Source organism: Engystomops pustulosus, chromosome 1 (assembly GCF_040894005.1).
Source record: "Engystomops pustulosus chromosome 1, aEngPut4.maternal, whole genome shotgun sequence".
Classification (NCBI taxonomy): domain Eukaryota; kingdom Metazoa; phylum Chordata; class Amphibia; order Anura; family Leptodactylidae; genus Engystomops; species Engystomops pustulosus.
This window is the reverse complement of record NC_092411.1, coordinates 210773675-210789489: the sequence shown is the minus strand read 5'-3', so window position 1 is coordinate 210789489 and position 15815 is coordinate 210773675. Positions and strand designations below refer to the sequence as shown.

Here is a 15815-nt window from a genome sequence, read left to right as displayed (position 1 = left end):
AGTAAAAAGTCTGATACATACGATATGCACCAATTGTTTGCACAATCTGTACCAGGTCTGTCACCTCCCATTGATGCTGGAATGATGGATTTGCATTTCCAACCTTTCACACATTCATCCCACCAATTCTTGTAAGTCTTGTTTTCTATTATAAGCACAAGATATAGTCATGATTAAGATATCTGGGCCGGGCTACAAGGTTTCTCAATAATTAATTGCTGGTTTAGACAGTGGAATTGTTAAACTACCGCCTGTTACTGGTAAAATCCCAGACAATTAAAATGTTTCACCATCTCACTCTTCTCCTTCCATGTAATGTTTGCCAGCACATTTCCTTATTACATTCTCATGAGACACAGATAGCAGTAACTCTTGTAGAGATGTTCTGGGGATTATTTCTCGCAGGTAAGAAACTTGGACTGACTCAAAATGTCTTCTAGGCAGGAATTTAAGAAACATCTAAAAAATATAAAATTGTTTAGTTGCTTTCTTTTAATATGGGTCAAACATTTAAATCAGTTTAGTTTTTCTAGTATAATGTTCCTTTGCAAAAGTTTAATCAGCTTTCACAGATTCTGTTGACATGGAACTCACTCTGCCATAATTTTTAATATAGTTTTATTTCAAAATGTTTGGTATTTTTTTTAATTTCAGACTCTTTTCATGTTGATTAAGTTCACCAATCAGACATGTTGAGTTGCTGATAATTTTTTACATTTTTCTTTTTGAAAGATTTATCTATTCAAGGGCCTACAGAAACTGCCACTCTTTTAGTTCAAGTAAAAGCCACTATCTTTATTCTTATGGAAAGTTTAAATAAATCTATAGAGTAGATTACTTACTAAGTGAAATGGAAAGTGTAATCTTAAGCATTTTCGGAGATCTAGAAGCCATGGGTAGTGTTCTGGTCTATGCTTAAGCTGCTGTACTCATCCTCCCATTTATGTATATGGTCCTTATGTGCCTAGCCTCAAACAGTAATGTACATAACTGTGGATATCATATAAAGAAGCTATTTGTGTAATAGTTTATCATATTTCTTCTTTCTTCTCCTTCCCTTTTTTGCTTGATACATTCTTTGGTGAAAATCTATTAAAATGTTATAATGTGTTTTCGATATTACAACACCAATACCAATATCTTGGCTAATTTAATCGGTTATTCTTGGTTGAGAGTCATGCCACTAGGCAGCACACCTTAAACATGTAGTAAGAAAAGAATGACACTCACCAAACAGCTGATCTTCATGTGCAGTCCTTTATTAAGACATAGGGTAGTTTACAGGGGAGAGGAAGGGTGCTAGTGTCATCAGTGCAGGAAGCAAGCAAAGGCCATTTTCACACAACTCCAAATTAAGTTTGTCATACCAAAATGTACCTTGCAATCTGAGAGGAAGGAGGACAAGACTAGACTCATAGGGAAGTTGCAATAAAAGATACATTTTATTGATACAATGCTAAAAACTACAAAAATGAACAATATTGACATGAAAAATGCAGCTAGTGGTGGTACACAGAGGATAATAGCAGTCAGCCTGGACATATATGGAGCATAATTGTAACAGGAAGCAAAACAACATACTGGAATAACAATATCTTCTGGGAGCCTATTTGCTGGTCACTAAATAGTTGGACCTGTAATTTATAACATTGCCTGTAGTATGCCTGTGTTAGGTAGGCACCCAACTCATCATATTCCAGCTCTTACACCAGTGGAAAAGGTGATGGACTCCAGTGCCCAGGTTGACCACGTCCCAGAGGCACTTTTCGGCTTTAGATGAGCCTTCGTCCAGCTGGTCATGGTACCGGTAATTATAACTAAGTGTCCTTGGTTTATCATTAGAGATGAGCGAGCACTAAAATGCTCGGGTGCTCGTTATTCGAGACAAACTTTTCCCGATGCTCGAGTGCTCGTCTCGAATAACGAACCCCATTGAAGTCAATGGGAGACTCGAGCATTTTTTAAGGGGACCAAGGGTCTGCACATGGAAGCTTGGCCAAACACCTGGAAACCTCAGAAAATGATGGAAACACCACGGAAATGGACAGGAAACAGCAGGGGCATCATGCATGGATGCCTCTGAGTCTGCTTAATCGCACCATTATGCCAAAATTATGGGCAACAGCATGGCGATGACAGAGTGTGCGAATGAGGCTAGATAGTATCTAAAACATCCAATAATTGACCCTGACACTATAGAAGACGGCATGCAGAGGCAGCGGCAGCAGCGGCAGGCTAGAGAGTGTCATGGCGACATACCCCAAATGGACTCAGGCTTCAAACCAATGGGTGGCAGAGAGGAACCAAAGGAGGTGAGCAAGAAGCGCTGAAATGATTTCCTATGTGAACAAAAGATTGACGGTATATTTAGTCGATAACACAGCATGGTGGCGACATAGTGACCAAGTTCCATAACGTATCTGGTGAAACACCCGAATAATGAGCCTGACACAGCTCGTTTGATAAGGGAACGACATGTGGAGGCAGCCATGGAGACGACTTCCATGATTAAGAGTGACAGTATGGGGCATCCATGTTGCGCTGCTATGATTGAAACTTCAGGTCTCCAGCATGGCGGCGACAGATGCGCCGAGTTCCATTATGTATCTGGTGAAACACCTGAAAATTCTGCCTGACACAGCTTGTTTGCTAAGGGGATGATGTGCTGCATATCCTCTCGTGCTCCAGCGTCTGGGGTATAGAGAGTTGAAAGTTGCGCATGGAGACATTGGTGGACGCTGTGGAGGATCGTGGAGGCAAAATGGACAGGAAACAGCAGGGGCAGCATGCATGGATGCCTCTGAGGCTGCCTAATCTTGGGATGGAGCTGGCGGTCCGCTGCCAGGCGAGCTTTCGCCTGTCCAAGCCCCTGTCTCTCGGCTCCTCCCCACCCAAAATGGGCCTGGGGGCCAGAAGCGTTTCCTTTGAAAAAAGTATCATTTTCAAAGCAGGCGGGGGCTACAAACAGCACTTCTAAGAACCTTTTAGATAAGATCAAGTGTAGTACTGTTCTTATAAGTTTTGGTTATGGCGGGTGAGGGGAATGTAAACAGATGCGCAAGAAGCGCTGAAATAATATCGGTAAATGATAAAAGTTTGCCAGTATATTTTGTGGATAACACAGCAGGGTGGCGACAAAGTTAACAAGTTTGATGTGAAAGCCATGAAAACAACCCAAAATTCTGCCTGACACAGCTCGTTTGCTAAGGGGACGATGTATCAAGGCAGCTGTATGGACGGCTTTGGGAGGCAGCTTTGGAGATGATTTGTGGAGGTAGCAATGGAGACAACGTGTGGAGGCAGCTATAAAGACTATGTGTGGAGGCTGCTATGGAGACAATTAAATTTGGATAGTGCCTGTATGTGGCAGTCCAAAAAAGTTTTCAAACCAGGGGAGCAAGTAGATGGTCCTCCAGAAAAATTAAATAGATTGAGTGCCTGTATGTGGCAGTCCAAAAAAGTTTTCAAACCAGAGGACCGGGTGGGTGGCCCTTCAGAAAATTTTAATACATAGAGTACCTGTATGTGGCACTCCCAAAAATTGTTTAAAACAGAGGACCAGGTAGGTGGCCCTCCAGAAAAATTAAATATATAAAGTACTATACCTAGAGCCAGTTGGCCCTGGCAAAAAATAGCCAGTTTCCTCTGCTTTAGTGTGAAAAGAGGAGGAAAAGGAGGAAAATGAGGAGGAGGAGGAGTGCATACATTATTCAGGTTGAGCTTCTTTCACCTGGTGGAGAATGGAAATCTTGAGAAATCCAGGCTTTATTCATCTTGATAAGTGTCAGCCTGTCATCGCTGTCAGTCGACAGGCGTGTACGCTTATCGGTGATGATGCCACCAGCTGCACTGAAAACCCGCTCAGACAACACGCAAGCGGCAGGGCAGGCAAGAACCTCCGAGGCGTACAGCGCCAGTTCGTGCCACATGTCCAGCTTTGAAACCCAGTAGTTGTAGGGAGCTGTGTCATCATTTAGGACAATGGTATGGTCAGCTACGTACTCCCTCACCATCTTTCTGTAAAGATCAGCCCAGTGTCTTGCTGGGGTGACATAAAACTGGCAAAGGCCTTGTAAAGCGTACCCCTGCCAGTGTTGTACAAGCTTCCTGCTCGCCTACTCCCCCTCGCTACTTGTCCCGCAGAGGTACGCCTTCTGCCGCTAGCGCTGTCAGAAGGGAAATACTGTTTCAGCTTGTGCACCAGGGCCTGCTGGTATTCATGCATTCTCACTCTCCTTTCCTCTCCAGGGATGAGAGTGGAAAGATTTTGCTTGTACCGTGGGTCCAGGAGAGTGAATACCTAGTAATCGGTGCTGGAATAAATTCTTTGAACGCGAGGGTCACGGGATAGGCAGCCTAGCATGAAATCTGCCATATGCGCCAGAGTCCCAACGCGCAAGAATTCACTCCCCTCAATGGCCTGACTGTCCATTTCCTCCTCCTCCAACTCCTCTTCTTCTGCCCATACACGCTGAACAGTGAAGGACTGAGCAATGCTCCCCTCTTGTGTCTCGCCAACATTCTCCTCCTCTTCCTCCTCATCGTCCTTCACCTCCTCCGATATGCGCTGAGAAACAGACCTGAGGGTGCTTTGGCTATCAACAAGGGAATCTTCTTCCCCCGTCTCTTGTGATGAGCACAAAGCTTCTGACTTCATGCTGACCAGAGAGTTTTTCAACAGGCCAAGCAGCGGGATGGTGAGGCTGATGATGGCGGCATCGCCACTGACCATCTGTGTTGGCTCCTCAAATTACTCAGCACCTGACAGATATCAGACATCCACGTCCACTGCTCATTGTAGACTTGAGGAAGCTGACTGACCTGACTACCAGTTCTGGTGGAAGTTTACATCTGGCAGTCTACAATCGCTCTGCGCTGCTGGTAAACTCTGGATAACATGGTTAATGTTGAATTCCACCTCGTGGGCACGTCGCACAACCATCAGTGAGCGGGCAGTTGGAGGCGGCGCTGCGCTGCCCTGAGAGTGGCAGCATCTGTGCTGGCACATGTGTCAGTCTGCCGAGTTGCAGAGCCGCCACCAGGTTAGGGCCGTTGTCACACACAACCATGCCTGGCTTCAGGTTCAGCGGTGCCAGCCACAGATCAGTCTGCGCTGTGATGCCCTGTAATGGCTCTAGGGCGGTGTGCCTTTTATCGCCTAGGCTCAGCAGTTTGAGCACCGCCTGCTGTCGCTTAGCGATGGCACTACTGCTGTGCCTAGAGCTACCGACTGATGGCACCATGCCCACGGATGGTAATTCGGAGGAGGAGGTGGAGGAGGGGTGGGAGGAGGCATAGTAGGCCTGAGAGACCTGGACCGAGGTAGGCCTCGGCGTCGGCAGTATATGACCAGCCCCAGGGTCAGACTCGGTCCCAGCCTCCATCAAGTTAACCCAATGTGCCGTCAGCGATATATATAGTGGCCCTGCCTGGCAGCACTCGTCCATGTGTCCGTGGTCAGGTGGACCTTATCAGAAACGGCGTTGGTCAGGGCACGGATGATCTTGTCTGACACGTGCTGGGACGGCACATCGGGAAAAGTAGTGGCGGCTGGGGACCGAATACCGAGGGGCGGCCGCCGCCATGAGGTTGCAAAAGGCCCAGGTCTCTACCAGCCTATAGGGCAGCATCTCCAGGCTAAGCAGTTTGGAGATGTGTACGTTGAGGGCTTGGGCGTGTGGGTGGATTGCACTGTACTTCCTCTTGCCCTCCAGCGTCTGTGGTATGGAGAGCTGAACGCTGCGCATGGAAACATTGGTTGATGTTGTGGAGGATCGTGGAGGCGAAGGTGTGGTTTTCGCACGGGAGGTGTTTGGGCCGGGGTCTTGGGCAGGGGGCTGACTAGCAGAGGCAGCAGGTGACACAGGGGAAGGAGCAGTGGTGTGCCCGGCCGTAGGTGAACGGCCTTGGTTCCATTGAGTGGGGTGTTTAGCATTCATATGCCTGCGCATACTGGTGGTGGTTAAGCTGGTAGTGGTGGAACCCCTGTTGATCCTGGTTTGGCACAGGTTGCACACCACAGTCCGTCGGTCATCCGGTGTTTCTTTAAAGAACCTCCAGACTTCCAAAAATCTGCACCAGCTCTGGCCCTGCCTTTCCATCTGGCCCCACCACTGCCTCTTCCAACCTGTTCTCGTCGAGGACTCGCCTCCGTCTCAGAAGCACTGTGTTCATCTGGCCTATCAACCCAGCTTGGGTCTGTCACCTCATCATCCTCCGATCCCTCAGTCTGCTCCCCCCTCGGACTTCCTGCCCTGACAACAACTTAACCACTGTCTGACAACCGTGTCTCCTCATCGTCCGACACCTCTTTACACACTTCTTCCACTACATCAACAATGTCATCATCACCCACAGACTGCAACCGGTGGAAAACCTGGGCATTGGAAAAGAGCTCAGCAGCAACCGGACAAGTGGTTTGTGACTCTGGGAAGGGTCCAGAAAACAGTTCAAATGCCAAATTTTGCTGGGAGGGGGCAGACTGGGGGCAAGGAGGCTGAGGTGGAGGAGCTGGAGGAGTGCTGATGTCGGTGACATGGGTGGACTGCGTGGAAGACTGACTGGTGGACAAATGGTTAGAAGCATTGTCCGCAATCCATGACATCACCTGTTCGCACTGTTCTGGCCTCAACAGTGCTCTACCACGAGTCCCAGTAACTTGAGACATGAACCTAGGGAGTGTAGCTCTGCGGCCAGGGCCGGCGCTATGGGTAGGCAAAGGTGGCAATTGCCCATGGCCCCCTGAAAGAGGAGAATATCTTCTTTTAAATCAATCTTGAATTTTGTTTCTAGGTGCTATGGATCCAGAGATATTCAGGTTTAAAGTGAGGTTTAAAGTGAGAATATCAGGTGCCATTTTTATATATAAAAATCACTCCCAACGGCAGTTTAACAGTTATTATTAGAAACACACATTTAGATTCATATAAAAGAGGAGACTCTCTTCTTTCATAGGAAAAAAGAATTGAGGTTTTATGTGTCACAGAGCCAGAGATACAGCCCCCTGAAATTAGCCCCCCCCCCCAATCCAGATTCTTAGCCATCAGGCTGCAGGGAGCATTTGCTGCACACAGGAGCTGCTGCACCTCACAGATAATGGAAATATTCACTTTATATGTTACTACATTTTGAGAAGGGATAATATCAACTAATATTCATGTTTTTAACCCTTCTCTATGCAGAACTATCTAAGAACACACTTTGGGCCACATGTATCAATCATTTTTTTCAGGCATGCCGTTTTTGAGCCATTTTTGCGACTAAACGGCAAACTAGCTGCACAGCAAAAATAACCAGCTTTCCCTCATTTATCATAGCAATCCAGATGTTTTGCTGAGACTAATGATATTCATCACTTGCGACTTTTCATTTAGGCGCAAAAACGGGCGCAAAAAAAAACACTCCAACCCAAAGGTGGCTTTATCTGAGAAGAAAGCACTGAGCCCCTTTGCAGAACAGCTCATTTCTAGCAGCAGAGCTCAGCCAGACACTAGAACATATAATACAGACAATAGATACACTGCAGACAGGAGCTGCAGACTCTATTTACAGTTCATCACCTTCTATTTACAAAACATTCTGCAGACTCCTGAGCTCAAAGCAAGAGCTCAGAACTCAGAGCTGCAGAATGTTGCAGATACTACAGACAAGTGTCCCCCATGTAATACTGCACAGTGTCACCAGTGTGTCTGAGGGGGATACTGTGCAGAATTACAGGGGTGCAGCAGGAGCTCAGCACTGGGGGATCCCCTCCAGGAGAAGCCCCTGCTGAGGAGGTCACAGGGTGCAGGGTGTCACACACCTGGGTGCTGCTGTGAGTGTTATCTTCATTCTGGGCTGTGGGAGAAGCAGAGAGGAGCTTGTAGCAGGATGACATGTAAGTGCCTGAATCTAACATTGCGCCTAAACTGTGTTGAAGTAAAGTGATTAATAAGAGGCAGGAAATTAACTTATCACAGATGGTTGTAGCTTGTGATAATTCTGGAAAACAGTGCGCCAGAATTTAGGCGCAACTACTACACTTAGGCGCAAAAAAGTGGTAAATGGGGCCCTTTCTCTCTTATTCCCTTTTATTTTGTGATAGTCTTTTAGTGTTGGGAAAATTTACTAATGCGATGAACATTCGATCCTCTTCGCCGAATGTGACTACACCGTTCTGGATGGTGAGGAATAAAGTTTTTATTTCCCACCATCCTCCATTATTTACACCTATGTTATGATGTTCTCACTCTCATTCTTATGAAGCGCGGAGGGTTCTGTTATTGTGCAGCTAATACATTGGCGCACATCTAAAAGTGACTTTTATTATCTCATTAGAGGGGTTTATGGATATATAGTTATTTATTTGGCTTACCATTGTGTAAGGAACAGACAATGATACATCTGTGTGAATTTTCTGCAGTTCCATTTGCTGCATATTTCGGTGAATACAGTATATTGGTGTGGGGTCTGTATGATCTCCTCACATCTTACTCTTTTAGGAAAGTATATTTTCTTTATATAAGTATCTGGATTTGTACATATTTTAGAGGAAATTTTAAATGTTAATTGCCAAATGCATCGCCTGGTTGTCTGCTTTCAAAATTCTATAGGTTTTATGGCACCTTTACTTTTTATTCTGTTTTATTGCTATATTTTGCAGGTTGTGACTGTCTAAAAATGTCTAGCTGAAAAGCAGGTATCTAGTTATTACAGTTTTAGTGATATTTGTGAACTCTACACATGTCCATGTATTACATTTAGGAGATGTGAAGGTAAACATTTTCTGTTTGGAGCACATTTTTTGCCATCAAAGTCAAATTTTAAGTATTTTTTATAAAATGTTTCAGTTTGAATCAAAATTGCATGCAGGCGCCTATGTCTATAAACTCTTTGATGCAATTTTAAAAATCGGGCAAGTGTCTGCTTTCAGAAAATATCGGTCCCTCTCCCCAATGGGCCTCACAGTCTAATCAACCTACCAGTAATTTTTTGGAGTGTGGGCGGAAACCGGAGGACCCGTAGGAAACCCACGCAGACACAGAGAGAACATACAAAATCTTTGCAGATGTTGACCAGCGCAGCAAGGCTGTAGTGCTAATCACGGAGCCACCGTGCTGCCCATAAATCTCCCTATCATCTATCTATCTCCTATAAAATTCTCCCATATTACAGTTTGTTTTACCATACTAAAGGGAGCCACTTCCTGACTGTGACTGGTCATAAAATAGTTTTATTTTGGGGCCCCACTTTTAGTTTTGCCCAGGGCCCCACTTTGTCTAGAACCGGCCCTGCTTCCCAGCTTCATCATAGAGGAAAAATAAACCTACTGTTTCTACTTTACTATTGACCATGTCTGTGTTTATTGACATAGTATATGAATCTCCCTCTAGTGGCCAAAAGTGGGAAATATTAAAAATGATGATCATTTTTTATATAGTTTTTAAAAAGTGTAAAGAATAAAAATAAAAAGGTCAACAAAAATAAGTAAATAATTAAATTATTAAAATTAATAAAAAAAGCAGTACACGTAGCTTTGCTGCTTCCAACTTATATGTCATTTTAGTGCAAATGCAATCTATCATTTTATGCAAATTAGAGGATTTGGGGCAATATAGTGCCTGATGATGCACCTGTTTTTACTGTCTATTATGTCCATTGCTACTCAGCATTTCCTTTGTACACAATGATTGACATCTCTAATATGAATTAAATAGAAACCCGGTGCATAAAATTGAAGTGACAGATGACTGGATGACAAAAATAACATCAGAAGATTATCAAGTGTACTACACAATGCTGGTTTTACTTGTGGTGGGATATAGAAGCCTGGGGACTCCCTTTAGTACTTGCAATTATTTTTATGCTTTAACACTTTTGAAAGCATTCTCACAGGGAAATGTGAGGGAGGAGGAGGGAAGAAGTACCTCTTGCGTGAGCTTCTTCCATCCTCCTCCCTCCCATTCCCATGTACAAGAGTCGGCTTGCACATGCAAGAGGTGTGCATAATAAGGTAATGAGGGAGTGCTGGAGGTCTTCTCTGATATGCTCCGGCACTCTATCCTGGAATTAGCATATGCTTTTATCTCAGTCATGGGACAGTCCGGGACTAATAAAGATAAGATCCACGGATAGTCACCATGGATACAGCAATATGTAAGTGAGCTCTACTAAAAACACTTTGTCTAAGTGGTTGATTTTTCTTAAATGTCCTAAGCTTAGTTCTGGTGCTTTATGCACTATGCCTAGTTATGAGGCTGTATTTATGTACTAGGGATGATTTCCATGCATTGTTATGTGCTGAGATTAGTGCTGTATTTATGTACAGAGGTTGGTTCTGGTACTTTATGTTTCTACTGATTTTGGCTCAAGTACTATGTTTTATACTGGTGCTGTATTTATGTGTATATACACTCACCTGCCACTTTATTTGGTACACCATGCTAGTAACGGGTTGGACCCCCTTTTGCCTTCAGAACTGCCTCAATTCTTCGTGGCATAGATTCAACAAGGTGCTGGAAGCATTCCTCAGAGATTTTGGTACATATTGACATGATGGCATCACACAGTTGCCGCAGATTTGTCGGCTGCACATCCATGATGCGAATCTCCCGTTCCACCACATCCCAAAGATGCTCTATTGGATTGAGATCTGGTGACTGTGGAGGCCATTTGAGTACAGTGAACTCATTGTCATGTTCAAGAAACCAGTCTGAGATGATTCCAGCTTTATGACATGGTGCATTATCCTGCTGAAAGTAGCCATCAGATGTTGGGTACATTGTGGTCATAAAGGGATGGACATGGTAAGCAACAATACTCAGGTAGGCTGTGGCGTTGCAACGATGCTCAATTGGTACCAAGGGGCCCAAAGAGTGCCAAGAAAATATTCCCCACACCATGACACCACCACCACCAGCCTGAACCGTTGATACAAGGCAGGATGGATCTATGCTTTCATGTTGTTGACGCCAAATTCTGACCCTACCATCCGAATGTCGCAACAGAAATCGAGACTCATCAGACCAGGCAACGTTTTTCCAATCTTCTACTGTCCAATTTCGATGAGCTTGTGCAAATTGTAGCCTCAGTTTCCTGTTCTTAGCTGAAAGGAGTGGCACCCGGTGTGGTCTTCTGCTGCTGTAGCCCATCTGCCTCAAAGTTCGACGTACTGTGCGTTCAGAGTTGCTCTTCTGCCTACCTTGGTTGTAACGGGTGGCGATTTGAGTCACTGTTGCCTTTCTATCAGCTCGAACCAGTCTGCCCATTCTCCTCTGACCTCTGGCATCAACAAGGCATTTCCGCCCACAGAACTGCTGCTCACTGGATGTTTTTTCTTTTTCTGACCATTCTCTGTAAACCCTGGTTTCTGAAATACTCAGACCAGCCCTTCTGGCACCAACAACCATGCCACGTTCAAAGGCACTCAAATCACCTTTCTTCCCCATACTGATGCTCGGTTTGAACTGCAGGAGATTGTCTTGACCATGTCTACATGCCTAAATGCACTAAGTTGCTGCCATGTGATTGGCTGATTAGAAATTAAGTGTTAACGAGCAGTTGGACAGGTGTACCTAATAAAGTGGCCGGTGAGTGTATGTTTACATTTTAAATATTGTAATGGAACTTTTCTTAGAGTATGTGTATTACGGGTGGCTGATACAGCTGAAGTCTTCCTCCATGAAAAGTGGGGAATCTATTGTACAAAAATGTAATTCTCAGGTTATTGTTGATGTCACCTTTGATACGAGAATGGTGCTTCTTACTGAGAATATTCTGGTAAATTTTCCGTACATGTATCTATATTTTAATCTTAAAACTGGTGTCAGGTGCACAATCTCACTACAACCTAGCACCCATGGTGGAAGGCAGATGAAAAATAGCATTTTTATTTCCAGATATAGTACAAACTCTTCTGAAAAAACAGGTGTGCTTTAAAGGAAATCTTTCATCAAAAAAGCATGATAAATAGAGATGAGCGAACACACTCGTCCAAGCTTGATGCTCGTTCGAGCATTAGCGTACTCGTAACTGCTCGTTGCTCGGACGAATACTTTGCCAGCTCGAGAAAATGGCATCTCCCGCCGTTTTGATTTTTGGCGGCCAGAAACAGAGCCAATCACAAGCCAGGAGACTCTGCACTCCACCCAGCATGACGTGGTACCCTTACACGTCGATAGCAATGGTTGGCTGGCCCGATCAGGTGACCCTGGAATAGACTATTCCCTGCCCGCGCTGCTCGCATCATTCTATGTCTGGATGCCGTTAGGGAGAGAGCTGCTGCAGGAGTGAGTCTACAAGAACCCAACAGCCCTTGTTAGGGCTAGAATAGCGTTTTTTTTGCTTGTGGCTGGCCTTGCTGGCACTAGTAGTGCAGCTAGTACCATATTGTGACGAATTTGCAGGGAGACTTGCGAACATTATATTTAGCTCTTAGTGACACACATATTCATCTCAAACACCTAAGTGGGACTATTTATTAGAGGTTTGATTGAATTAGGCACAGTCTGACGTTTTTTTTTTTCAAAACTTAAAGTGACTTAAAATCCAGTTGTGTGCTGTCAGTGTAGGTTAGGAACTAGGCATACAAGACCCCAACCGGCTTTCTTAGGGCTACAATAGCGTTATATATATTTTGTTGATTTGCTTGTGGCTGGCCTTGCTGGCACTAGTAGTGCAGCTAGTACCATTTTGTAACGAATTTGCAGGGAGACTTGCGAACGTTATATTTAGCTCTTAGTGACACACATATCCATCTCAAACACCTAAGTGGGACAATTTATTAGGGGTTTGATTGAATTAGGCACAGTCTGACGTTTTTTTTTTTTTTTTTTTACTTTTATTTTTTTTTATAACTCAAAGTCATCAGGCACAGCACAAATTCCAGTTGTGTGCTGTCAGTGTAGTCTAGAAACTAGCCATACGAGAACCCAACAGGCCTTCTTAGGGCTACAATAGTGTTATATATTTTATTTTTGGTTGATTTGCTTGTGGCTGGCCTTGCTGGCACCAGTAGTGCAGCTAGTACCATATTGTGATGAATTTGCAGGGAGTCTTGCAAACGTTCTGTTTAGCTCTTAGTGACACACATGTCCATCTCAAAAACCTAAGTGGGACAATTTATTAGGGGTTTGATTGAATTAGGCACATTCTCCTTTTTCTTTTTTTTTTTTTTACTTTTATTTGTTTTTATAACTCAAAGTCATCTGGCACAACACAAAATCCAGTTGTGTGCTGTCAGTGTAGGCTACAAACTAGCCATAGCAATAGGATAGCATCGTTTTGTTAAAAAAACAAAAATACAAAAAAAACACAAAAAAATTTTACAGTTTACACTTTAATTTTGAAAATGTTGAACCCGAGGGCTAGGGGTAGAGGACGAGGGCGTGGGCGTCCAACTACTGCAGGGGTCAGAGGCCGTGGTCCTGGGCGGGGTGAGACACCACCTGCTGATGAGGGAGCAGGGGGACGCCGTAGACAGGGCCGGTTCTAAACAAAGTGGGGCCCTGGGCAAAACTAAAAGTGGGGCCCCAAAATAAAACTATTTTATGACCAGTCACAGTCAGGAAGTGGCTCCCTTTAGTATGGTAAAACAAACTGTAATATGGGAGAATTTTATAGGAGATAGATAGATGATAGGGAGATTTATGGGCAGCATGGTGGCTCCGTGATTAGCACTACAGCCTTGCTGCGCTGGTCAACATCTGCAAAGATTTTGTATGTTCTCTCTGTGTCTGCGTGGGTTTCCTCCGGGTCCTCCGGTTTCCGCCCACACTCCAAAAAATTACTGGTAGGTTGATTAGACTGTGAGGCCCATTGGGTAGAGGGACCGATATTTTCTGAAAGCAGACACTTGCCCGATTTTTAAAATTGCATCAAAGAGTTTATAGACATAGGCGCCTGCATGCAATTTTGATTCAAACTGAAACATTTTATAAAAAATACTTAAAATTTGACTTTGATGGCAAAAATTGTGCTCCAAACAGAAAATGTTTACCTTCACATCTCCTAAATGTAATACATGGACATGTGTAGAGTTCACAAATATCACTAAAACTGTAATAACTAGATACCTGCTTTTCAGCTAGACATTTTTAGACAGTCACAACCTGCAAAATATAGCAATAAAACAGAATAAAAAGTAAAGGTGCCATAAAACCTATAGAATTTTGAAAGCAGACAACCAGGCGATGCATTTGGCAATTAACATTTAAAATTTCCTCTAAAATATGTACAAATCCAGATACTTATATAAAGAAAATATACTTTCCTAAAAGAGTAAGATGTGAGGAGATCATACAGACCCCACACCAATATACTGTATTCACCGAAATATGCAGCAAATGGAACTGCAGAAAATTCACACAGATGTATCATTGTCTGTTCCTTACACAATGGTAACCCAAATAAATAACTATATATCCATAAATCCCTCTAATGAGATAATAAAAGTCACTTTTAGATGTGCGCCAATGTATTAGCTGCACAATAACAAAACCCTCCGCGCTTCATAAGAATGAGAGTGAGAACATCATAACATAGGTGTAAATGATGGAGGATGGTGGGAAATAAAAACTTTATTCCTCACCATCCAGAACGGTGTAGTCACATTCGGCGAAGAGGATCGAATGTTCATCGCATTAGTAAATTTTTCCAACACTAAAAGACTATCACAAAATAAAAGGGAATAAGAGAGAAAGGGCCCCATTTACCACTTTTGTGCGCCTAAGTGTAGTAGTTGCGCCTAAATTCTGGCGCAGAATTATCACAAGCTACAACCATCTGTGATAAGTTAATTTCCTGCCTCTTATTAATCACTTTACTTCAACACAGTTTAGGCGCAATGTTAGATTCAGGCACTTACATGTCATCCTGCTACAAGCTCCTCTCTGCTTCTCCCACAGCCCAGAATGAAGATAACACTCACAGCAGCACCCAGGTGTGTGACACCCTGCACCCTGTGACCTCCTCAGCAGGGGCTTCTCCTGGAGGGGATCCCCCAGTGCTGAGCTCCTGCTGCACCCCTGTAATTCTGCACAGTATCCCCCTCAGACACACTGGTGACACTGTGCAGTATTACATGGGGGACACTTGTCTGTAGTATCTGCAACATTCTGCAAAGTTCTGAGCTCTTGCTTTGAGCTCAGGAGTCTGCAGAATGTTTTGTAAATAGAAGGTGATGAACTGTAAATAGAGTCTGCAGCTCCTGTCTGCAGTGTATCTAATGTCTGTATTATATGTTCTAGTGTCTGGCTGAGCTCTGCTGCTAGAAATGAGCTGTTCTGCAAAGGGGCTCAGTGCTTTCTTCTCAGATAACGCCACCTTTGGGTTGGAGTGTTTTTTTTTGCGCCCGTTTTTGCGCCTAAATGAAAAGTCGCAAGTGATGAATATCATTAGTCTCAGCAAAACATCTGGATTGCTATGATAAATGAGGGAAAGCTGGTTATTTTTGCTGTGCAGCTAGTTTGCCGTTTAGTCGCAAAAATGGCTCAAAAACGGCATGCCTGAATGAAAAGGCGCAAAAACAACAGAAAAAAACGATTGATACATGTGGCCCAAAGTGTGTTCTTAGATAGTTCTGCATAGAGAAGGGTTAAAAACATGAATATTAGTTGATATTATCCCTTCTCAAAATGTAGTAACATATAAAGTGAATATTTCCATTATCTGTGAGGTGCAGCAGCTCCTGTGTGCAGCAAATGCTCCCTGCAGCCTGATGGCTAAGAATCTGGATTTGGGGGGGGGCTAATTTCAGGGGGCTGTATCTCTGGCTCTGTGACACATAAAACCTCAATTCTTTTTTCCTATGAAAGAAGAGAGTCTCCTCTTTTATATGA

The 15815-nt window shown here is 43.9% G+C and overlaps 1 protein-coding gene across 1 annotated transcript in view; it reads left to right on the top strand.

The window, feature by feature from the left end:
* The first annotated feature begins 305 nt into the window (after positions 1–305).
* Positions 306–15815, top strand: part of LOC140103819 (uncharacterized) — a 40959-nt gene continuing 25449 nt past the window's right edge. The window contains exon 1 of the mRNA XM_072127104.1: positions 306–405. Within this exon, the coding sequence (XP_071983205.1) occupies positions 381–405 (25 nt within the window). The 5' untranslated portion in view covers positions 306–380. The remainder of the gene's footprint in view (positions 406–15815) is intronic.